Source organism: Pipistrellus hanaki (assembly GCF_964339955.1).
Source record: "Pipistrellus hanaki genome assembly, chromosome: 11".
In the NCBI taxonomy this organism is placed as follows: Eukaryota; Metazoa; Chordata; class Mammalia; order Chiroptera; family Vespertilionidae; genus Pipistrellus; species Pipistrellus hanaki.
In genome coordinates, this window is record NC_140513.1 from 3,897,752 (window position 1) to 3,922,249 (window position 24,498).

Consider the following 24,498-nt stretch of genomic DNA (forward strand, 5'->3'; position numbering starts at 1 on the left):
ACCCTAATTTTCAACTATTTGTATATGAAACCAAGGAGCAGTGGTGGGGGTAGGGGGGGAGGGATTAATTTTACCTGGATTGCAAGTATCTGGAGCTGTCAGAAGCTTGTACTCTTGCAAATAATAATTCCACAGGATATTTCAATAATATGGTATTCAGACACAAAGACAATTTTACCTAATTCTAAAGTAATACACATTCTCAACACAGTGAAGTCAATATTTTAGGTGAATAGCTGGAGGTTCTTTCTAATCTAATTTGGTGAAAATTTTTTAAACTTCAAATAATTCTGAGATGAAGAGGAAATTCAAAGGAAATTGCAAACTACTTAGACACTTCAGAATATTTGGATGTTAAAATGAGAGCATTGGGCACTAAAACTTAGAAGATGCAGCCAAAGCAATACGCAAAGGAAAGTTCATATCCATAGATATACTAAAATATTACATTCCTAAGAAAGAGATTCTTTTAACAGGAAATTGGCTTACCCATCAAACAGCCTTCAACAAGGGGAGAAACTGTTGTCTAATTGTTTTGCCAAATTTCCTTAAAGTTCATACAACAGAAGATTGCTAATACATGGCATTCTTTTCTTTAATTTTTTTTTTTTTTTTACTGATGTCAGAGAGAAAGGGAGAGGGAGAGATAGAAACATCAATGATGAGGATCACCAATCAGCTGCCTCCTGCACGCCCCCTACTGGGGATCAAGCCCACAACCTGGGCATGTGCCCTTCACTGGAATCGAACCTGGGACCCTTTGGTCCACAGGCCAACGCTCTATCCTCCAGCAAAACCAGCTAGAGCACATGGTTTTCTTTTCAAAACCTCCCTATCTCTTGCCCTGGCTGGTGTGTCTCAGTGGATAGAGCATTGGCCTGCACACTGAAGGGTCATGGGTTTGATTCCTCATCCAGAGTACATCCCTGAGTTGCAGGTTCGATCCCTGGCCCCGACTGAGGCATGTGAAGGAGGCAACCGATGGATACGTCTCTCTCCCATCTCTCACTCTCTCTCTCCTCCCCCTGCATCCCTTCCACTCTCTCTAAAAATCAATGGGAAACATATCCTCGGGTGAGGGTTAACAACAAAAAACACTTCTCTGTCTCCAAACTTGAGTGTATGGTGATGAAATTCCAGTAGAAGCAGAGATGTGTTGATGTCTAGAATAATAAAAGCATAATATGCAAATCAACCGAACTGCCGAACAGTAGAACCACCATCCGGGCGACCTTCTGGATGACCTTCCAGACAGAACCATGGCTGCCAACACGGCCTTCAGGGCTCTTGCCTCCGCCCGAGGCAGCCGGGGCTGCGAAGGCCTACTCCTGCACGAATTTCACACATCGGGCCCCTAGCAGACTACGTTCACCATCTCCACTGACAGATAAAGCAAGCTAGAGGACGTCCATAACGCCCACAGAGAACCCTCCCCCCGTTCTGTTCTCCACTGGCTCCCTTCACCGGAGGCCGTCAGCTCGGCACTGGCTGGGGAGTGTAACGGGCTCACACTATTGGCACCCATGGCTATGTGACCTCCGTCAGGTCACTGGACATTTCTGTCGTCGTCAGCATGTGCCATGATAACGCTGAGTAACAAACAGCCTCTGATGCTCAGAGACGTCCTGTGCGAAGGTCTCTTCTCACACGCATTGCTCTGTAGGTTGACTGCCATTGCCTGGCCGGGCTGGACTCCAGGAGGTAGTTCTGTTTCCGGCTGTGGGGCCGCTGAACTTGGCTCCAGGCTGTAGGTTGGGTTCAAGCTGCCCCCTGTGTCTCCACACTCCTTTTGGCTCAGAAGTTAAACAGGATGTACTTTGTCACGACAGAGAGCAGCAGCAGGCGGTGGTATCTCCCACGGCTCCTCGGAAGAGGCGTGCTATCTCTTCTGCCCACAGTCATTGGCCAAAGCAGAGGGGCAGGAAGATCTGTTCTGCCCCAAGGAGAAGGGGGGTGAATAACAGCTGAACAATAATCCAATCTGAGGCCTAGTTTCTGAGCCTCAGTGTTCTTGTCTGTACAATGGGGCTGATGAAAGTCCTATCTCATAGGAACAAACGTCAAGCTTTGCCCTCACCTCACTGTACCTGAACCTGTGCTGGCTGGCTTTGGACTTGGGTTATGCCCGCTCCTGCCAGCTCTGCTACTTCCTGACACAGGGAGGCTCCATACACCTCGGTTTCCTCATCAGAGCCGGTGACCACACCACAGGGGGGTGTCCGCACAGAGCGGGGGAGGGACCATCCAGAGCTTGGCTCTGAAGCAGGACAGCACCAGGCTGGGACCTAGTGCTTCCAGGGAGCGGCTAGAAAAGCTCTGGTCTCTCCATCTGTAAACTGGGGGGTCACACGAGGTGCCTGATGGGGCGCATAAAACACCTGTGCTGTGGACCACTGAGCACAGCGCCTCAGTGTGTTCTCAATAAAGTCTTTCCCTTCCCTTTTCTTCTCTTCTCTGTGACTCCGAACACACCGAGAGATTCCTTCATCGGCACGGGGACAGGCCTGTCGCTGATGCAGGCTGATGGGATACGCTGCATGATGTGCTTATGAACGTTAATAAACCGGTGAGTAAAACACCAGCCTCTGTCCCGTCTAAGATGTTCCCGATGGCAGCACATCCCCTCAGAGACGTTAGCTATCGGGGAAGTGGGTGCCTCCGAGCAGATGAAGCCAGTGGGTGGTGTCACAGGTGGGAAATGAAGGCGCTGAACTTCATAGAATTAAATGGTGTCTGACCTCGCTACCCCAGGGTAGCCTTGTCTCCCTGAGTGTATCGAATGCCATCACAGAAACTCAAGATATCTAACGAATGAGTCAACAATGAGTGGCGCTTATTGATTTAAAAACCGTGCTCCCCACTAAGGTTAAAACTTGTGTTTCTTTTCGAGGGGGACTCCCATGCTAGATGGATGTTAAAATGTGCTTTCGCAGGCGTCTCATACATGCAAAGCGAACACAGGTGCCCGTCTAAATCCTTCCCCACAACCTTGTTCCCTGGGCAGGCAGCAGTTGGGCACTATTATCTGCAGGGACAAGTAGGCTGCCATGCACAGAGACGTGTGGGCCTGCCCGCAGGGAGGTTAGTGCAGTGGGGAGGCAGGCAGGCATGTAAATAAATGAATAAGCAAGCATTTTCTTGGCAGCCATGCAGTGCGAGGCCCTCCCCGCCCACGGCCAGCTAAGAGCATCTTAGTCTACTTTTGTGATCTGAGAATGGATCACAGCCCCTCATCCCCCCCACTTTGCTTTTTTCAAGGCCTTTGTGTCAGTGGCAGCGCTGTGTATTCACTGAACCTAGCTTTTTGCCTGCTGTGCCCCCTGTGGACTACATTTCCCAGCCTCCCTTGCAGCTAGGTGTTGTCACGTGATTCCAGCCTGGCCAATGGAAAGGAGGAATGCTGATTCAGACTTCACCATAAAACATCTTGGGGCATCATCCACCTACTCATTCTATCGCCCACACCCGCAAGCCTGGAAGCACAGAAAAAAAAATCTAGGAAGGGGGAACCGACCATGAGAGGAGCCAGAAGGAAAGCTGCTTGACTCCATCCTGCACTGCAGGCAACCTTTACGGGGTCACGTCCCTGCGAGTTCAGGAGTCACTTGTTACTGCAGCAGCACGTAGTCCAACTCACAGCGCCATTTCTAACCATCACCCCATTTTCTTACGGGTGAGGCTAAAGATGTCCCCACGGCCACGGAGGAACCACGCACGGGAAGAGACCTGCCACAAGGAAGGATGAAACGTGGAGGCTGGGCCATGGCCGGGGCCACACCGTCCTCCGGACCCCGAGCACGGAAAGCCGGCGGGAGCAGGCCGGAGTGGTGACCCAGGACGGAGCCCACAGGCCTCGGCTCTGAGCCCACAGGCCGCCTTCTCCCTCCTGCCACCCCTCTGCCTCCCCAGGCGCCGGGGTTAAAGAGCAGCTCGAGGCAAAGGAGGCAGACTGCAGTCACCTCGCCTCTCGGGGCCTCAGCCTCCTTGTCTGTAAAATGGGCGTGATAATGACTGCACCGCAGCCATAGTTTTGTCATGAAGATTCAACAGGGTGATTCACATAAAGAACTCAGTGCTGCCCAGCCAGCATCGCTCAGTGGTTGAGCGGCGACCTTATGAACCAGGAGGTCATGGTTCGATTCCCAGTCAGGGTATGTACCCGGACTGCGGGCTGGATCCCCTGTGTGGGGCGTGCAGGAGGCAGCCGATGGATGATTCTCCCTCATCATCGATGTTTCTATCCCTCTCTCTTTTCCCTTCCTGTCTTAAATCAATAAAGATATATTTTATAGGAACAGAACTTTGTGGCTCGTCCACAGTAAGTGCCCAATACACAGACGAAGAGGGCGGGCACGAGGAGTCCCCAGGGGACGAGGCACTGGCCCATCCTGCTGCATCCTGAGGTCCATTCTGGGAAAGGCTCCCCCCAGCTCAGGAGGTAAACTGAGGACAATCAGTCCTGCAGGGCTGTCTCCAGCTCACCCACTCTCCTCACGGACACTGGAGAAACCATTTGTTTAGAAGTGCTCTCAAAACAAAAACAAAAACTCTCTGCTTTGTTCCGTGGAAGCAGCATTACAAATTCACCAGTTGGCCCTGAACTGTGTTCCTCAGTGGTTAGAGCATTGCCCCATGCACCTAAGGGTCCCAGGTTCGATTACCAGTCAGGAGCACGTACTTGGATTGAGGGTTTATGCCCCGTCCCTGACCAGGGCATGTGCAAAGACAACCAGTCAGTGTGTCTCTCACATCGATGTTTCTCTCTCTCTCCCCCTCCTTCCCTTCCTTCCACTGTCTCTGAAAAGCAATGAAAATATATATATATATATATATATATATATATATATATATATATATATATATATATTTATTTCCTCAGGTGAGGATTAACAAGAAAACAATTGGCTAGTTGTGGGAAGCAGAGGGACAAGCCCCACACAGGGGATCCAGCCCGTAATCCAGGCACGTACTCTGACTGGGAATCGAACCGTGACCTCCTGGTTCATAAGGTCGCCGCTCAACCACTGAGCGATGCCGGCTGGGCAGCACTGAGTTCTTTATGTGAATCACAGTTCTTTATGGTGAATCTCCATGACAGAACTACGGCTGCGGTGCTGCCATTATCACGCCCATTTTACAGACATGAGGCTGAGGCCCGGGAGGTGAGTGACTGCAATCCGTGTGGCCTGAGCTCAGAACCGACTGCCGGAGGGCTGGGCCCAGCGAGGCGGCGACGGTCAGACTTTCCCTGCCCGGTCCCGCTTCCTTCCCTCTGGCCCCTCGCCATCCTGTTGTCTGTCTGCTCACTGACCTCTGTCTGCTTCCGTCCGGTCTGGAATGTGGGGAAGCCCACGGGGTGGCTCCGGAGCCGAGCAGAGCCGCACACAGCAGCACTAACGCCGAGGAAGGACCAGGCGGAGGGGCTGGTGGACGATCGGAGGAGTGGACAAAGGCGCAGGGCCGTTTCCTTACCTGGAACACGGGGACCTCCCACCCCCGCCAGGCCGCTCTGAGCATCGATGGAAACCCGTGTGAGCCGTACTGTGTCTGCACGTGGGCTGTGGCCTCGGTCCCGGCGTGGGCGGCGGGGGAGGCGGCGGGGAGACGGCGCCCACGCACAGCGACCCCCGGGGTGGAAAGGACGCCAGGATTCCGCTCCGGGACCCAAGGAGCTTCTCCGAGAAACCCCCCGCTGAGCCCAGGGTGGGGACAAAGGTCAGCACTGAGTGAGCTATAAACAGCTCCCGGCCAGGAACCAGGAGCGGCCCCACCCGCCCACACCCCCACCACCCCCCGACACCCACACCCACACCCAAACCCACCCACCCACACACCCCACCCCTGCCTACACCCCCACCCCACACACCCCCACCCACACCCCCCACACCCCCACCACCCCCCGACACCCACCCCCACCACCCCCCGACACCCACACCCAAACCCACACCCACACCCCCCACACACCCCCATCCTCCCCTCCCCCCACCCCGCCCATATACCCCCAAACCCACACCCACCCCCACCCACCCCCACCCCACCCCTGCCTACACCCCCACCCACCCCCACCCCACCTACCCCCATCCCCCACCCACACCCACCCCCACCCACCCCCATCCCCCACCCACACCCAAACCCACCCCCCCACCCACCCCCATCCTCCCCTCCCCCCACCCCGCCCACATACCCCCAAACCCACACCCACCCCCACCCACCCACACACCCCACCCACCCCCACCCCCACCCACCCCCATCCCCCACCCACACCCCACCCCTGCCTACACCCCCACCCCACACACCCCCACCCCACCTACCCCCATCCCCCACCCACACCCACCCCCACCCACCCCCATCCCCCACCCACACCCACCCCCACCCCACACACCCCCACCCCACCACCCCCGCCCACACCCCACCCCCCACCCCCATCCCCCACCCACACCCCCCACACACCCCCATCCTCCCCTCCCCCCACCCCGCCCATATACCCCCAAACCCACACCCCCACCCCACACACCCCCACCCCACCTACCCCCATCCCCCACCCACCCCCATCCCCACCCACACCCACCCCCACCCACACCCACCCCCACCCACACCCACCCCCACCCACCCCCATCCCCCACCCACACCCCCCACACACCCCCATCCTCCCCTCCCCCCACCCCGCCCATATACCCCCAAACCCACACCCCCACCCCACACACCCCCACCCCACCTACCCCCATCCCCCACCCACCCCCATCCCCACCCACACCCACCCCCACCCACACCCACCCCCACCCACACCCACCCCCACCCACCCCCATCCCCCACCCACACCCCCCACACACCCCCATCCTCCCCTCCCCCCACCCCGCCCATATACCCCCAAACCCACACCCACACCCACCCACCCACACCCCCCACCCACCCCCACCCCCACCCACCCCCACCCCACCTACCCCCATCCCCCACCCACACCCACCCCCACCCACCCCCATCCCCCACCCACACCCACCCCACCTACCCCCATCCCCCACCCACACCCACCCCCACCCACCCCCATCCCCCACCCACACCCACCCCCACCCACCCCCATCCCCCACCCACACCCACCCCTGCCTACACCCCCACCCCACCACCCCCACCCACACCCCACCCCCCACCCATACCCACACCCCCACCCCCACCCACACACCCCACACACCCCCATCCTCCCCTCCCCCCACCCCGCCCACACACCCCCAAACCCCTACCCACACCCCCACCCCACCCCACCACCCCTACCCCACCCCCACACAAACCCCACACACACACACCCACCCCCACCCCCGAGAGCCCGGGATTAACTCCGGCCTGACCAGCTCGCTCGGCCTCGGGAAGGATTTTGAGAAAGGAGACCAGAGGGAGGGGGCGAGTCTCCCACTTCATTCCACACTAATCCCCTCCACTCTGCAAATCACTTCCAAGTCACAGGATGCTCACAGCGCCTCCTGGAAGGTGTCAAACGAGGAAACCGAGGCCCAAGAGAGGGGGTGCCTGTCCCCCGGGGAGAACAGGCCGCTCGGGCCAGGCCCTGGGTCTCCCACTCTGCCCGCCAGACCCCCCAGCCGCCCAAGGTGACACCCACCCTCCTCCGGGGCAGCTGTCCAGGGTCTGCCATAAAGGCTCCCAGCTGAGCCCTTGGCAGACATCACTAATCGATTGGGACCTAGGCCAAATCCCTTCCAACCCTGGCTCCGGGCAGACACTACCAATCAATCAGAACCGCCTGGGAGACTCAAAGGATCCCAGCCGCCCGCTGGCAGTGCGAGCTGCCTGGTGCTCCCCAGGGCTCCGCTGGGCGCCTGCACGCGGCCAGCATCGGCCCACGGTGACCGAGTGCGTGATGCGGGAGTGACAAATGGGCCCAGCCGGTGCCAGGGGCGAGGGCAGGGACCCCGCTGAGAGGTCACCTCTGCCTGCGGGCACATTCCATCCCCAAGGCCTCCGTCCCTCTCTGCCGCTCAGGGTGCTGGACCTCCCAGAGCCCTGGGACTGCAGCCACCTCCTTTTTGTTATTGTTGTTCTTTCTGTTTTTCTTTCTTTTTTTTCAGAGCGGAAGGGAGGGAGCGGGGAGAGAGAGATAGGAACATCAGTGATGAGAATCATTGATCGCTGCCTCCTGCACACCCCCTACTGGAGACTGAGCCCACAACCCGGGCATGTGCCCTTAACTGGGATCGAACCTGGGACCCTTCAGGCCACAGGCCGATGCTCCATCCACTGAGCCACACCAGCCAGGGCTGGAGTCACATGTGACCCAGGCAATCCCTGAAGCTCTCAGCCTCAGGTGCTTCATCCCTAACATGGAATTACAACCGAACGTGCCTGGCGTGGGGCTCAGGAGCCCACGGGAGGCTGGGGCCCAGCATCGGGCGCAGAGCAAGAGTTCCGACAGGCCACGCGGCTCGCAATCCCCTCGCTGCCCGTACGGAACTCGGACCCGGGGCCACGCTGTCTGTCCTGGCACTGGGCCCGCTGCCCGGGACGTGCGGGAGAGCAGACACTGGCGGTCGTTAAGCTCCAGCTGGGACGGTGAGGGCGCAGGTGGGGGGCAGGAGCTGGGCTGCCAGGGCTCCAGGGCCCAGCGGAGCTCCCCAGTGCCCGCCGGCCACAGGGCAGGCTGCCCGACACCCAGGCACCGTGACCCCGGTGGGCACCCACGCCCACTGGCACCCCATCCCCCCTCTGCCAAGGACCACGGTCCCCAACTCCGAACCACAGACAGAGCGGGGCAGCCAGAGGCTGAACCGGGAGGTGGGCCGTCTGCTTCCAGACCCAGCTCCGGGGGCCAACATCCTCAGGGCCTCCCTCCTCCTCTCAGGGCCTCAGTTTACCCATCTGGACGTTGGGGGGGGGGCCGCTTGGCCTCTAGGCCCCTCACGAGTCTAACAGTGTCTTCTGCATCCTTACTTCCCACGGACGGATTTGTCCCACAAATACTGAGTGCCTACTGTGTGCCTGTGCTGACAACTCGCTCTTCTCTCTGCTGGCAGGCCCCCCCGCCTCCTCCTCCTCGGACCCCAGGTCTCAGCTCCCAGGCCAGCCCTGGATCCCGCCCCTGCCTCCCCCAGTCCCCCCCTCCTTCCCGTCACAGACCCCGCCCTGTGTTGCCTGGTCTGCTGGTCTGCCTCCTCTGCCTGCGCCTCCTGAGGACAGGCGCACATCTCGCTCCTTCTCCCGTCTGTGGGGATTCCAGAGGAAGGTTCCGGAAATATCTCTCGGGCCCAGGGCCAAACAAATGAAACCGCGAATTCCAAATCCTCCCCCAACTCCTGGCCCGGCACAGCACCTTCCTTAAGCTTTCTGCCTCTGCCCCAAACCACTTCCTGGAAGCCCAGAACCTTCCGAGCCCAGACTCCCTCCCCCAGGCTAGGTGCCCAGAAGGTGCCACAGGCACAGGTGCCACCTTGGAAGTGTCAATGGCTCTGCTGACACCACCTGGCATTTGTCCCAACAGACGCATCGATATTTGGGCAAGAATTCACCTCCCGGGGCTCTGACTCAGGCCGAGGCACCTCCCGGCTGCAGGGGAGGGTGAGCGCCCGCACAGCTCCGCCAGCCCTGCACCCCGAGAGCCCGTGTCTCCTTCAGACCTGCTCCCCTCTCCCCGCACACGTGCACTGGACCTCGTCCACACACGTGCACACCTGCCGTGGCGTCCTGCTGGGAGCCACACACATTCAATCAGAGGCTCTCGTGCGACCCTCCCGTTCCGCAAACACGTGTGAATTCCTCCTGTGCCCCCAGCCTCTGCCCCCGGGGCGCCGTGAGCTCAGCTGTCCTCCGCTCCTTCAGCAAGTGTCTCCCAACAGCTGCGGACGCCCCTCCAGGCCGCCCCCAAAGGAGACCAACTGTCAGCCCTCCCCACCGGACTGCCTCTTAATTCTTGAAGAGGGGGGGAGACCACATAAGCATGGGCCCCAGAAAGAAGGCCCAGAGAATGGGAATGGGGTCCTGCCCACAGGGCGGGGGGAGGGGGGGGGGAGACTGTGAACTGACCCCAGGTAGGGGAGGAGCCTTGGCAGAGCTCAACTCCCCTTGGGACAGAAGTGCAGCGGGTGGCCTGGGCAGTGCCAGGGCCTGGCCCCCTGTCACACACACACACACACACACACACACCGCCCACAGCTAGAGAATCCACCTCCATCCCTGGCCTGATTCCCCACCTGGGTCCCTGAGGAGGCTGGGAGTGAGGAGCGGAGGCTGGGACCGATATTGGCGCCCTCTGGGCTCCTCCCTGCAGGCCCTGCTCTCTGAGCAGTTGGCAGGAAAGTAGTGGGGTGTCCATCAAATCAAGGTCATGTTCACCATGAGCTGAGCCCAGAGAACTGACAACTCGGATTCACCGACGGCAGAAACACGTGGCTGATTCTGAGGAACGTGGTGACAGATCTTAGTTCAAACCCTGTCTCCACCCCTCCTAGGCTGTGTAAACGAGACTCTGAGTTTCCCGCAGGAAGTCCTGGGCACGGACAGAATGGAGGCCTCAGTCAGCATTAACAATGCGTTCACCCAGTCCAGCCGGCGGGCTCAGTGGTTGGGTGCCGACCTCTGAACCAGGAGGTCGCGGTTCCTTTCCGGTCAGGGCTCATGCCCGGGTTGCAGGCTCAATCCCAATCGGGGGCGTGCAGGAGGCAGACAATCAGTGACTCTCTCTCATATTGATGTTTCTATCTCTCTCCCTCTCCCTTCCTCTCTGAAATCAATACAGATATTTAAACAATAATAATACATTCCCGGGCTCTTGTAATGAGCTAGACACATGGGTCACAGACTTGCCTGCTGCATGCAGAGTGCTCGTTGCTGGAAAGCCGGCTAGGGCCGCCTGCCTCCCTCCGCGTAACAGTGACGTCTCAAAAGTGAGCTTCAAAAACAAGTCGATGCAGCCTTTGTGTGCCTCTCACACTGGCGCCCGGGAAGCCAGGGGCAGCATATTTGTGTTCCTCCACCACGCCTGCGTCCCTGTCACCAGATCTGCACCATCATGGGATTCAGATGCCCTGTGGTCCCCTTAAAATATCAATCCTGGAAAAACAGTCCATCCTGGCTCCTCTGGTGGCGTGGGGCAGGGGTGCTGCCGGTCCCAGGGGCTCCGGCCCCTTTGCGATTGTCCCGGCAGCATGGCAAGGCCAGAGCGCCGGGCCTGGGGCTGTGGGACCTCGGGCAAGTCCCTCCGGCTGCCAGCGCCCGTTTCCTCGCCGGGAAAATGGAGTCCGTGCTCTCTGACTTCGTGGAAACCCTTGCTCCTGGCGCTGAGTAGATGCTGCAGAAGAGTTTGAGGAAATAAATCTGGAGAATTCTGAAGGGAGCTCTGGCCAGGTGGCTCAGTGGGTTGGAGCATCCTCACCCCATCTCCCCCGCCCCCGTGCACCAAAAAAAGGTCTCAGGTTCAAGTGCCATCAGGGCACATACCTAGGTTTTGGGTTTAATCCCCGGTCAGGGCCCGGTATAAGAGGCAATCAATCAATGTTTCTCTCCCTCCCTCCCCCCTTCTCTAAAAAAATCAGTGAGAACATATTCTTGGGCGAGGATTTAAAAAGAAGACAGAAGAGAGACAGAGACACAGGATGGGCTGGCTGGGCCTCTCCTCTCCCGTCAAGGGTCGAAGCTGGTGCAGAGGACAGCAGCCTGAGGAAAGAGGAGCCGCAGAAGAAAGGCCGAGGAGAGGGTGAACCCCGAGGAGAGGGTGAACCCTGAGGAAGGGTGAACCCCGAGGAAGGGTGAACCCCGAGGAAGAGTGAACCCCGAGGAAGGGTGAACCCCGAGGAAGGGTGAACCCTGAGGAAGAGTGAACCCCAAGGAGAGGGTGAACCCCGAGGAGAGGGTGAACCCCGAGGAGAGGGTGAACCCCGAGGAGAGGGCGGCACAGCAGGAAGCTCGCTCTGCCCCACCCCGGCCCCCACAGGGCCCGTCCTGGGCTCAGTCTGTGAGGCCCTTTCTCCTTTAAAGGGCCAACTCCAGGACCCCTCCTCCAGCAAGCCTCCTGACCACTTCAAGGAGACCCCCCTCCCAGAGCAGCAACCCCGTCTCCCAGCCCCCCCAGTTTAGAGAGCCCAGAGATCATAATCCTGTCCCCCTGCCCGATATCTCAGCCCCCGGCTGGGAGGAGGGGGCCCACAAATGGTTCTGGACAAGAAGGAAAAATGTCAACAACAGCCAAGTTGTCAAGTTCCGGCCCTCAGTGCCCGGCTCCTGCCTGGAGCTCACCCCCAGCCCCGGTCCCGCCCTGCAGGCTGTGACAGGGAGGGGGCAGGGCGCCCCTGGCCAGGGCCTGCCCCTCCCAGGGAAGCAGTCAGCGCCCCTGTGGTCCCTGGCAGTGAGGAGGGAAGGTTACAGAGCCGGGGTTAGGGCTCGGCGGCTCTCCCTGCGCTCTGGACCCCAGCAGGTGGCAAGGCCCGGCAATCAGGGGGCATGACTCAGAGCCTCCTCCGCCAGAAGAGACCAAATGCGCGAGGGTTTGTTTTTCCCTGTGGCTCCTCGGCAAAAAAAAAAAAAAAAAAGCCGAGGAGTCAGGCCCAACATGTGAGATTGTTGGGTGCCTCCCAACCTTCCTCCCGCGAGGGTCCCTCAAGGTCAGGCCGGCTGCACCCACCACCACCACCCTGGGCTCCTTCCTGCAAAGGCCTCGGGGCTCGCGGGCCCCCCGGGGGCTGGGGGTGAGAACAGGAGCGCGGTCTGGCCGGGGGCGGGGAGCGGCGCACCTGCCGCAGGTGAGGCCCGGCCCGCGGGGTGGGGTGGGAGAGGGGGCCGCCGCGGCGCGCCGATGAGCTCACCCCGGCTCCGAGCAGCTGTGCCGAGGGGCGCCCCGGGCTCCGCCGCGGCCGCTGAGCGGGGGCCCGCGTCGCCGACCGCGGCCCCAGCGCCTCCGAGCCCCGCGCCGCGCCGCGGCCCCAGGAGAACATTCGAGGTAGCGGCGGCGTTGGAAGCCCCGGGTCTGTTCGGTATTTGAATAGCACAAAGGAACCGCCTTGGTCTGATTGGCCGGCCCGGGGGCCCCGGGGCGGGCCGCGCCTGTCACTCGGGAGGCTTCGAGCGCTCCTATTGGCTCGCCTGGTACGGGGCGGAGTCCGGACGCCCGGCTAAATAGCTGGGGCCGGGCCGGCCGAGGCTCATTGCTTTGGCGCCGTCCGGGGAGCACGGTCCTGCGGTTGGCGCGCCGCGCGCGGTGGCAGCTCCTCTCGGAGCGCAGCCGACCCGCAGCTCCGGCTCCGGCTCCCGTGTCCAGTGCGCGCCGGCGGCCGGCTGGAGGCCGGAGCAGCGGCAGCATTCGGAGCAGCAGCAGCGGCCGCGGCTGCTCCGCCGCAGCCGTCTCCGCGGGAGCATGGAGTGCGCCCTGGACGCCCAGAGCCTGATCAGCATCTCCCTGCGCAAGATTCACAGCTCCCGGACCCAGCGCGGCGGCATCAAGCTGCACAAGAACCTCCTGGTGTCCTACGTGCTCCGCAACGCGCGCCAGCTCTACCTGAGCGAGCGCTACGCCGAGCTCTACCGGCGCCAGCAGCAGCAGCACCAGCAGCAGCAGCAGCCGCCTCACCACCAGCACCAGCACCAGCACCTCCCGTACGCGGCGCCCGGCATGCCGGCCAGCGCGGCCGACTTCGGCCCGCTCCAACTTGGTGGCGGCGGCGGGGACGCGGAGGCGCGCGAGCCGGCCGCCCGGCACCAGCTGCACCAGCTCCACCAGCTCCACCAGCTGCACCTCCAGCAGCAGCTGCACCAGCACCAGCACCAGCACCCGGCGCCCAGGGGCTGCGCGGCGGCGGCGGCGGCCGGGGTGCCCGCGGGCGGCGCGGGGGCGCTCTCGGAGCTGCCCGGTGGCGCCGCGCTCCAGCCGCCGCCGCACGGCGCGCCCCACCGCGGGCAGCCCTTGGAGCCGCTGCAGCCGAGCCCCGCGCCTCCGCCTCCGCCCGCGCCCGCCGCGCTCTGCCCGCGGGACCCTCGCGCCTCGGCCGCCTGCTCCGCGCCCCCAGGGGCCGCCCCTCCGGCTGCCGCCGCCGCCGCCGCCTCCCCGCCCGCCTCCCCGGCCCCCGCCTCCTCCCCCGGCTTCTACCGGAGCGCGTACCCGGCCCCCTCGGACTTCGGCGGGCACTGCAGCAGCCAGACCACCGTGCTGGACCTGGACACTCACGTGGTGACCACGGTGGAGAACGGCTACCTGCACCAGGACTGCTGCGCCTCCGCCCACTGCCCCTGCTGCGGCCAGGGCGCGCCGGGACCCGGCCTGGCCGCCGTCGCCGGCTGCAAGCGCAAGTACTACCCCGGCCCGGAGGAGGAGGAGGACGGCGAGGACGCGGGCGACCTGGCCGCCGAGCCCCCCGGGGGCGCCCTGTTCGCCCCCTGCAAGCGCGCCCGCTTCGAGGACTTTTGCCCGGACTCGTCCCCGGACGCGTCCAACATCTCAAACTTGATCTCCATCTTTGGCTCGGGCTTCTCGGGGCTGGTGAACCGGCAGCCGGACTCCTCGGAGCAGCAGCCGCCGCCGCTCAACGGGCAGCTGTGCGCCAAGCAGGCGCTCGCCAGCCTCGGCGCCTGGACGCGAGCCATTGTCGCCTTCTAGGGACCCCCGGGGGCGCGGGGGCCCGCGGGGCTGGGGCCAGACAAAGACTCGGCCGAGGGGGCGAGGAGAGGAGGGAAGGAACGGGTGCCCGGCCACTCGGGGCTGAGCCCGGGGACACGCAGGGGAAGGCGGCGAATGTTTTATAAATTGTAAAATAAAAAGAAAAGAAATCTTAAGACCTTGGACTTTATTTTTGCAGAGAGAAAAAGCGCCTACTTAAGTATGCTTTGTGTTTCTCCTACTGTTTTTGTGTGGGGTTTTTTTTCTTCTCTTTTTATTGTAGAGATTGCAGTGGTGTTTAGCGAGGAGCCAGCCACGTGAGGGAGGGCCGCTGCCCGGCGGAGGCGCGGGGCGGCCGGGGGCGAGGCCGGGCGTGGGGGGCGCAGCGCTGGAGGGCGCGGGGCCCGGACGCTGGTCCCCATCCGTTGTCAGACCCGGGAAGCCCGGCGCTGGGTCCTGCCGAGTCCCTCCGCGGGGTGAGGACCGGGTCTTGTGAAATCCTCAGCAAAAACAAAGGCAAACCCTATCTCCGAGAGGGACGTATGGGTCACATTTCCTCTCCGGGGGCGGCCTCCAAAGTTCGCGAAATGAGAAGGCAGAAATGAAAACACTTCAACTTTTTTTTTCCCTTTTCTTCCCGGCGGGTGTCTCGAACCCCTCCTCTCCCCGCCCCTCTGGCTCCGTTCTCTTCCCTCCTCCACTCGCCTCCTGGACTCGGGGGTGGCGCCGGACACCCCGGCACTCGGACGCTGTTTGGGGACGGGGTGGGGGGCGGGCACCTCGGACTACATTTCCCATCATGCCCAGCACTGCGGTCCTCGCCAAACAAAAAAGGAAGTCGATGCCTTCACCTGGATCCCCGCGGCCGGGAGGGAGGGAGAGGGAGGGGCCGGAGACTTCACCAAGTTCCTGATCAGACGTGTGTGTGTGTGTGTGTGTGTGTGTGTGTGTGTGTGTGCGCGCGCGCGCGCGCGTGTGCTTCTAAGTTGCACGGTCCTGGCTCAGCCCTTCGGCTGCATTTCTTGAAACCAGCATTGTTCCAGCCTGTGGTCGCCCCGTCCTGTGTCTCCAGCTCGATGGACCTTGTTTCATGTAAAGCCTCTTGTGAAGAGGTGGGCGCCTGCAGCCACGGCCACATGTGAACCCCAAAACCAGCTGCCAACCCTTCCTTCCCCGGCCCTGCCCCTCCGCCCTGTATGTTTGTGCATACTGAAATTGTACATCACCGGGTAAAACTGTTCAGACTGTTTAAATTTATAACCTTAATAAAAAGCGATTATAGAGGATGGCGGTGCCTTGTTTTCAGGTCGGCCTGGAGGTGGGGAGAATTGAGGGGGCGGCGGGGGGGGGGGGGGGGGCGCTGCCAGCTCTCCTGGCTCTAGACGGACCGGGATCTGCCGGCGACCGCAGGGCCGGGAGTGGGAGGCTGGTTGTTGGGGATGAAGCCAGTGCTGCGGGCCTCCGGGGTAAGGGGCCTCCTCCCCAAAAGAGACTGCCCTCCCCCCAAAATAAAAAATAACCCGGCCGTCCCAGGGTCTCCTGCAGGAAGCCCAGCCAGCCTCCCGCACACTTCCTGCCGCGCCAGGGACCAGGCCTGGCTGGCCTCAGTCTGAGCTCTCCCCGCGGCGGGGGCGGCGGGGGAGGAGGGAGGGCTCGGGCCACGCCCCCTCCGCCCGCACGTCGCGAGTCGCACGTCTAGGCTGCAACTTGGGGAAGTTTTTTCGTTTTCTTCTTTTTTTTTTTTTTCCTTTCTTTTTTTTAAGTTGAGTTTGTTATCACTGCTCCGTGCCACTTGGTGGTGTGCTGGCGGCGGCTCCCTCCCTCCCGGCGCCCCTCCCTCCCCTCTCCTCCCTCCCCCCTCCCCGCGGACGGAGCAGGAAGCGGCGCGCTCCCCGCTGACCACCAGGATGACCTCAGAGAGGCGGAATGCGCCGGGGCCCGGAGCCGCGCGCTCCCCGCGGGAACCAGATCCACATCTGGAGCCGCGGCCGGCCCGGGGGCGCGGGGTGCTCCAGCTTGGCAGGCGGGGGTGGCAGAGAAAGATGGGAAAGGGAGGAGGAAGGGAAAAGCCAGTGGCTGCTGGCCGCCGTGTGACTGGCTCTCCGGTCTCTGCGCGCTGTCTCCCCAATGCTCTCGCGCTCACTGTCGCCCCTGCGCCCCACTTGCCCGCACCAGCCGCCCCCCAGCGCCGCCCCCGCCCCGCCCCGGCCTGCACGCCTCCCGCGGGGAGAGGAGAGGCTGCTTCGAGCGCCCACCCCGGACCCCGAGAGGCAGGAGCAGGCCGGTCCTGGGGGCCCCCTCGGCTCTGGGTCCCGGGGGAGCGCAAGGCGAAGTTCTCGGGGACACTCCGCGCGCGGGGGGCCGCCGAGGGCCGCGGTGGGTGGGGAGGAGAGGGAAGCTCTGGAGGCGAGAGTTACAGGAAGGAGAGGCGCTGCCTTCACACACACGCGCACACACACGCACGGGCTGTGTCCTCGGCCCCCCACGGGGAGAGCCCGGAGCTTCCGGGGTGGGGGCGTGTGTTCCCCGCACCCCACGCTCCCCGCCAAGGCAGCGCCGCTGGAGGCGCGGGTTCGGTCCGCCACGCCGGCTGCAGAGCTCCCCCTAGCGCCGCCTCCCCGCCTTGCAGCCGCCGCGGAGCGAGTGGGCGAGGCCGCGCGGGGGCGGCGGGGCCGCGGGGGCTGCGGGGCTCGCACCCGGGGCCGCGCAGCGCGTGGATCCCGCCCCGACAGACCGGAGCGCGGGCTGGGGCTGCGCGGACCCCGCTCCAGGGCGGCCCCGCGGAGGGGCACGTGGCCGCCCCTTTGTTGGGAGCGCCGACTGAGGCACGGAGGGGACCGGCATCCGAGGGGCTGGGGAGCCCGCACCCCACCCTCCCCAGACCCCCAGGGCCCGGAGCGTGGGTGCTGAGCCAGAGCTCTGAGCTCAGCGGGACCCGGCCAGGCTCTCCGCCGGCTGCCAGGTTTTCGCACTCCCGCTGCGCGGAGACAGCGCATTGGGGAGGGGGGCGCGGGCTCTGCAGCACCCAGAGGAGAGGGGTCCTTACCCCGATCTGGTCAGGGCCCAGGCACCACGGGAGCCGCACAAAGGGTTACCGCCCGGCACAGCCCGCAGCGGCCCAGCCCACCGCCCACCGCCCAGCCCACCGCACTGAGGCCGCCCGCGGACCCGAGGCCCTAGCCCTGCACTGCGCGCCCCGCCGGGACCCAGCGCCCTGTCCCCACAGACCTCCAAGCAGCGCCCTCACCGCCCGCCGCCTCTCCCTCAGGCCCAGCACAGCCAGCAGCAAGCCCGCGGATGTCCAGAGACTGGACTCCCGGGCAGAGCACCCCGATGGGTGGGGGGAGAGGGGGCCTGGTCTTCCAAAAGGGGAGGGGGCAGGGTTCACACACCCAGGTCCACAGACCGGCCTTCTCCAATAGGAAGACCAAGTCAGGCCACAAGAGCCCCCAGGCAAGACTTGGGGTGCTGCTTGGGGAGGTAGGGAGATTGGAAGAGACTGGAGGGCCCAGGGAATGACGGGGGTGGGGGCACTGTGGTGGTGGTGGTGGTGGTGGTGGTTAGGGTTAGGGTTAGGGTTAGGGTTTAGGGTTTAGGGTTAGGGTTCTTGCAGGCTTACAGGAAACAGCAGCCTGGAAGGCAGAGCTCCAGCAAGCCCTGGGGTCCAGGTAACCAGCACCCAGCACCACCGGCCCCTAGAACGCCGCAGGTCCCATACCTGGTGTAAGGCCGAGCCAGGCTCCGAGCTGTGCTCCCGGGTGGCAGCCCAGAGCCCGCAAGAGCCGCCGGCTGCCCTCCCGGGTGTCCCTCCGTCCCAGGAGGCTCCTGCGCCTCCACCGAGCACAGGTGAGGCGCCCACGGGGCCTGGCCGCGCGGGGCACCTGGCCGGCCACCGGGAAACGGCGTCTGACGGAGCAAGGAAGCCCGTGGTGTGGATTCTGAGAGAGACGCTGGTAGCACCCTTGTTTTAGAAAAGAGAAAACGTACGAAGAGGGGCCGGTCTTCCTGTTGGGGTCCCAGCTGAACCCGAACCAGCAGGTCAGGAGTACCGTCCACCCCACCCCAGTGCTTAATGGTCCCAGAACCGGGGATAAAGAGACACGGGACAGTGGTCCCCGCGTCCCTCCGCCCAGGGCGTGGACTGACCACTCCCCAGCAGTCCTCACGGGAAGGGACCACAGGCCTGCAGGAATCGGCTTGGACAAAAGTGAGATTTCTTGGCTCCAGGCTCTGAACTGTGCGGTGGGCAGGGATGGATCGGCTTCAGGTACAACTGGATCCAGGCCCCTCCCCCCTTTTCTCCCTCCCTCCCTCTGCTGCACTGGGGCCTCCCCCTCTCGGAGCGCAGACCCACTGCTCGCTGGAGGCCGCTCCTGGCTTCCCGCCTCGCAGCTTTGCTGCCCAAGGGGGCTGCCTCTCCTCTTATTTTCAACTCGGAAATCTCAGGGCCAGACTCCCCTGTCCCAAACCTGCGGCCGATGGGAGGGCGGCTGGTAGCCCCCAGCGGGAGCTCATGGGCAGAGAGGGGAGGATCTTCCCAGAAAGATGGGGCAGTGGCCGACAGGCCCAAAGTGTCCCCCAGAGAGAGGGGCGCTCAGGGCCTGGGGGACCGCGTACCCCCGCACAGCTCCAGCTCCGGCTCCGGGAAGGCACATCCTCCCTCTCCCCGCCAGGATAATGAGGCTTCAGGGCCATCTGGTGCCTCCCGGTTTGCCACTCAGGCATCACGGGGGAGGGGAGGCGAGGCCGCAGCTCCGGGGCCAGGGGCGGGTTCCCAGCAGGCTCTGAGGCAGGGACAGCAGCAGGGGCCACCCTCAGGGGACTCGGGGCAGAGGGCCGACGCAGGGGAACTTGGCTGGAGCCCAGGAGCCCTCCGGGCGCCCCGGGCACCATGACGAGGCTTTGAGAGGAGGCGAGGGGTTGGCCCGCAGGGGGAGGCCCGCCTTTACACCCGCAGCCAGGAGGGCCCAGGACACCCAGGGAACAGGGAACAATCTACTCAAATGTGAAGGTGTAAAAGGCCGAATAGAAGCTTGGAATGTTGACGGGATCACCGAGAACCTTTGCTGTGTCACTCAGGCATTTCTGTATTTTCCAAATTTTCTACCATGAGCATGTATCACTTTTCTATCTAGAAGAAAAATTAACACATATAATTTTCAAAGGAAAATCGTGACGTGACAGGTGCTATAATCCATGTTCAGCCCGCTAGCGTGGGGGGAGGGGGGAGAGGGGGAAGCAGCCATAGTCAACCTGTCCGGGGCAGGCTCAGCCCCGAGGGACAGAATGCTCAACCAGAAAGCCGAACGCGTTCTCTTTGTTAAACAAGTGTAAGACGCTGAAACTGGTTTGGCTCAGCAGACTGAAGGGTCCCGGGTTCCATTCCGGTCAGGGGCATGTACCTTGGTTGCGAGCACATCCCCAGTGGGGGACGTGCAGGAGGCAGCTGATGGATGACTCTCTCATCGATGTTTCTGACTCTCTACCTCTCTCCCTTCCTCTCTGTAAAAAATCAATAATATATATATTTAAAAAAAAACCCACAAAAACAAAAAACAAGTGTAAGACAAGCTCTCCTTGGGAACATGGTGGAGAGGACATTCTGGAAGTGGCGGTTTCACTCTCACCTCTGACCCCATCCCAGCTCCACCCCGTCCTGCCCACCAGTCATCACGGAATGATTCACTCCATTTCTCCATCTCTTGGCCAGGTGGGTAGTAAGAGGCAAATGTGTGTGAGAAGCTTTTTAAGCGACTGTGGCTGAAACTGATGAGAAGTGGCCACGCCCAGCAGAAGGAGCACTGGCTCGGGAGTCTGGAGACTCAGGGGCAGGTCCTGGCTCAGCCACAGGCCTACCTTGGACCTGGGACCAGTCACTTCCCAGCAGGCCCTTTTCTGAGGAGGGAAGTGCAAGGGGAGAAGGAAGGTCCGAGACCCAGGTTGACACTCAATAAGTCAAAGAGCATCCACTGTTCCCAGCCTCCTGTGAGTGGGAACAGTGAGAAAAAGGTAGGTGGCAGTGTCCCACTCCACATCTGCCTATGAACAGGGTCTCCTGCCTATTTGGCATACTTATTCAATAACTATACATTCATTCATGTATCCTATATAATAAAGGACTAATATGCAAATCGACCGAATGGCGGAACAACTGGTTGCTATGATGCACACTGACCACCAGGGGGTAGGTGCTTAACACAGGAGCTGACCCCTGGTGGTCAGTGCGCTCCCACAGTGGGCGCACCGCTCAGCCAGAAGCCTAAGCTGGTGAGCACAGTGGCCTCTCTGCCTCCTCTGTGGCAGCGCTAAGAATATTTGACTAACAGCTTAGGCCCACTCCCTGGACACCCGCCCCAAGGGCTCCCAGACTGTGAGAGGGCGCCAGCCAGGCTGAGGGGACATCCCGCCCCCAGTGCATGAATTTGGTGCACTGGGCCTCTAATTCAAATATACACTGAGTTATCATGACCTGATGTTTGTAGGCAAGTTAGCCGTAGACTGCATCGTATGGGATATGGAAGGTGAAGACCTGTTCGAACATCTTTGCTGCCTGCAGTTTCCACGACAAAACATTTCTAATTCGCACAGGAACACAAGGATTGGACAGTCGAGCATTGGAAAAAAAGCCAAGTGGTCCGATGAATCACGTTTTCAGTTGTATCACGCAGATGGCAGGGTGAGAATTTCGTGGAAACAGCATGAAAGCATGCACCTCACATGCATGAGTACAACCCTTCAAGCTGGTGGGGGCAGTGTTATGGTTTGGGGCATGTTTTTCTGGCGTGATTTGGGCCCTTTAATTTGTGTGGAACAATGTCTGAATAGCACAACATACCGAAGTGTCAAGTTCATCCTATCATGTTAATGGCACATCCCAGTGGAGATGGCTTCTTCCAACCAGACAATGCGCCATGCCACGGTGCTCGCATTGTGCAGGAGTGGGTTCAAGAACATGAGGGAGACTTTACCTTGCTTAGGTGGTCACCACAATCACCAGATCTCATCTGTCTGAGCATTTGTGGGACGAAGTGAAAAGAGCCATCAGGCAGCTGGTTCCAGAACCATCAAATCTCACAGACTGGACGGTGCTATCCATCAGGCATGGTGTCAGATTCCTCACATCACCTTTCAGCATCTCGTGGAGTCAGTGCCAAGAAGAGTCACCCCAGTATTGAAGGCAAAAGGTGGCCCCACGAAGTACTGATGGGGTTGTCATAAGAATCTGGCCACTCAATGTATATTGAGTGTCTACATATGCCAGGCCCTGTACTAGGTAAGCATCAAGGGTGCAGCCATGAACAAGACAGACAAGGGCGCTGCCCTCCTGGAGCTGACATTCTGTGGGGGAGACGATAAGCAAATGGACCGATAGACAATCAGATAAATCTTTTGGGAAAATTAAAACAGGGCTAGAGAGAAGGTGATATATTTGAGCTGAGACCTGAATGGCTCAGCTGTGTTAGTCAGTATAATATAGAGTATGCTGCGATAACAAATTAATTCCAAATCTCAGAAATTTAACAACAGCGATTGATTTTTTGACCATGCAAAATCTGTCTCCATCAGACAACTCTCCTCACTGCTCTCCTCCACGTGGTGACTCAGCAGTTCTGGAGGGAGAGAGTCCTGCAAGGCAGGTGATTCCTCACACTCACTGCCCTTGGCCCAAGTAGCCCTCTGGCCCGCCTGACTGCAGGGGCCTGGGCAGGAGAGGGGGCGCACAGACGGGTGAGCACTAGAAATTTCTGCCATACCAGTGGGACAAGCCATGGTGGGAGAGTGCTCAGGCAGAAGGAACAGCAAACGCAAAGACTAACAGGGGAACGAATCTGGTATGTTCCGTGCAGTGGAAGAAGGGTGACATGGCTGAGGGAAAGGGAGGGAGTGGCAGGAGACAGGGCCAGACCGGAAGGCAGGGAGGAGAGGATTTGGTTACTTCACACAGTGCCCGCTCTGAGGGGGGAGGGGGCCCGGGGAGCTGAGAGAGGGGACAAACCAGTATAACCACCGTCTGGGACAGCTGCCCCAACCAGTTCCCCTGGTCCTACTGGGCAGGCCGAGCCTCCAGGCCAGGCCAGACTCTGTCCCTCCTCCCAGGGGACTGATCAGGGACACACCATCTGAGGGGCCCTCAGCACCGAGGGAGGATGGGAGTCTGCTCTGGGGCTGCGTGCAGGCTCCGTGTGCGAGTTGTCAGTGTCGGATGAGTGACTGTGGACCAAAAGGCACAAGGCCCAGCACCAAGGGCTTCCTGGGCCGCCTCACCCAGGGCACCACCGAAGCCCAGGCTCCTGGTCCCAAGCCCAGCGCAGCCTCCAGAGCCACACAGAACTGGGTGCAGACGGGCTCTCTGCTTCCCGCCTGGAGTCCTGTCCTTGTCCGTAAAGCGAGGAGGCGTGAGTGCCCGCCTGGCACACAGTAGGGCCCGCCCGGCACACAGTAGGTGCCAGTAAACAAGAGCAGCAACGTCGTCGCCCGTCAGTTCTGCCCAGATGACGTGTCCCTGCAGCACCCGGAGCGGCTTCCTGCTGCCTCTGCTGCGGAGCAGGGTGACCTCGGCCCGGCCATGCCACTCGGTGGATGGATGTTTCTCTCTCTCTCCCTCTCCCTCCTCTCTGGAGCCAATGAAAATATGTCTTTTAAAAATTAGTGAGCTAAGAAGAAGATGCACCTTTTTCCAGAGAGTTCCAGTCCAGGGGGATACGGGGGGGGGGGGGATGACAACAGTAGAGGAAGTGCCCTGTAAACACGGTTGCGGGTTCAATCCCCAGTCGAGGCACATACACGCATCAACCCATGAACGCATAAGTGAGTGAAATAACAAATCATTGTTTTTCTTTCTCTCTCTCCACCTTCCTCCCTCTCTCCAAGCCATTTTTTCTGAGATTTAAAGGAGAAGCAAATAGGGACTGTCTACCCTCCCTCCATCAGGCCCCTCCCCACCCCCCCACCCCAAGTCTCTACCTCCTCCCGTTCTGCCGCACCCCATCATGTCCTGATGTTTCTTCTCCAACATTCACGCACCTTCTTTCCACTTGCACTCCCCGGCCCCCCCGCCAGCCACCCCTCTGGCTCCTCCACACACACCCCCACCCCCCACCCAGGGTCTCTGACACCCACACCAGCCAGCCTGGGGCCGCTGGGAAGGCTAAGGAAGGAAGCTCCCCTTTGTTCAGAGAATGCTCCGGCTCCAACAGAGCAGGTCCACGTGGGGCGGGCAGTCAGCTCTCCACGTGACCTGCAGACATTCGGATCGGACGGCCGGTCGCACAAAGCTTTCAGCCAAGAAGGACGCCGGTGTCCAGACGCGCAGGCCTGGCCCTCACCTCTGTGGGCCACGCACCGTTCAGGCCTCAGCTGGAGCCAAGGGGGATCAGCTGGCCCGGGACCTGGGAGGCCCACGGGTGCCCTAGCTCCGGCACACGGGCCCGGAGGCTCCGGGATGTCCTCTGGGCTTGCTCACCGTCTCTCCACACTTCCTGCCTGTCCTGGCGTCTCAGGTTTTCTCTGCCGCGAGCAGGAGGAGCCCTGGGCCTGGGGAGACCCCGGAGCTCACAGCCGTGAGCAATTCCCGCTTCTGCAAACACGCCTCCCCTTGCCCGGCTGGAAGCACTTCACCTGCTGAGCCCCGCAGGCCGCTCAGACAGACCCGGCCCGCCTGCCTCGCGGGCGGCAGGAGCCCCTGCAGCCACCCTGCCATGGGGAAGTGGCGCCCCTTCCTCGGCCCGCGTGGGGGTCCCGAGGGCACATGGCGCATGCTCTGCAGGCTGACACCCGGCTATCAGCCACGCTGTCCTCACCATCCCTCCGCCCACCTCTCATCTCCGTGGGGACACCGGCCTCCTGGGAGAAGCCAGGCTCCAGGGGAGCTGCCTGACGCGGGCCGGGTCTGGGTCAGTCCCGGGGAGGGGCACTCC

The 24,498-nt window shown here is 61.5% G+C and overlaps 1 protein-coding gene across 1 annotated transcript; it reads left to right on the forward strand.

Moving 5' to 3' along the window:
• The first annotated feature begins 13,218 nt into the window (after positions 1-13,218).
• On the forward strand, positions 13,219-14,751 carry IER5L (immediate early response 5 like). The gene has a single exon (XM_084899854.1). The coding sequence runs from the start codon at positions 13,346-13,348 to the stop codon at positions 14,579-14,581; it is 1,236 nt and encodes a 411-aa protein (XP_084755980.1). The 5' UTR covers positions 13,219-13,345; the 3' UTR covers positions 14,582-14,751.
• The last annotated feature ends 9,747 nt before the right edge of the window (positions 14,752-24,498 follow it).

Excerpts from the sequence above, each read along its gene's own strand:
- IER5L (XM_084899854.1), top strand. The coding sequence starts at position 13,346 with ATGGAGTGCGCCCTGGACGCCCAGAGCCTGATCAGCATCTCCCTGCGC.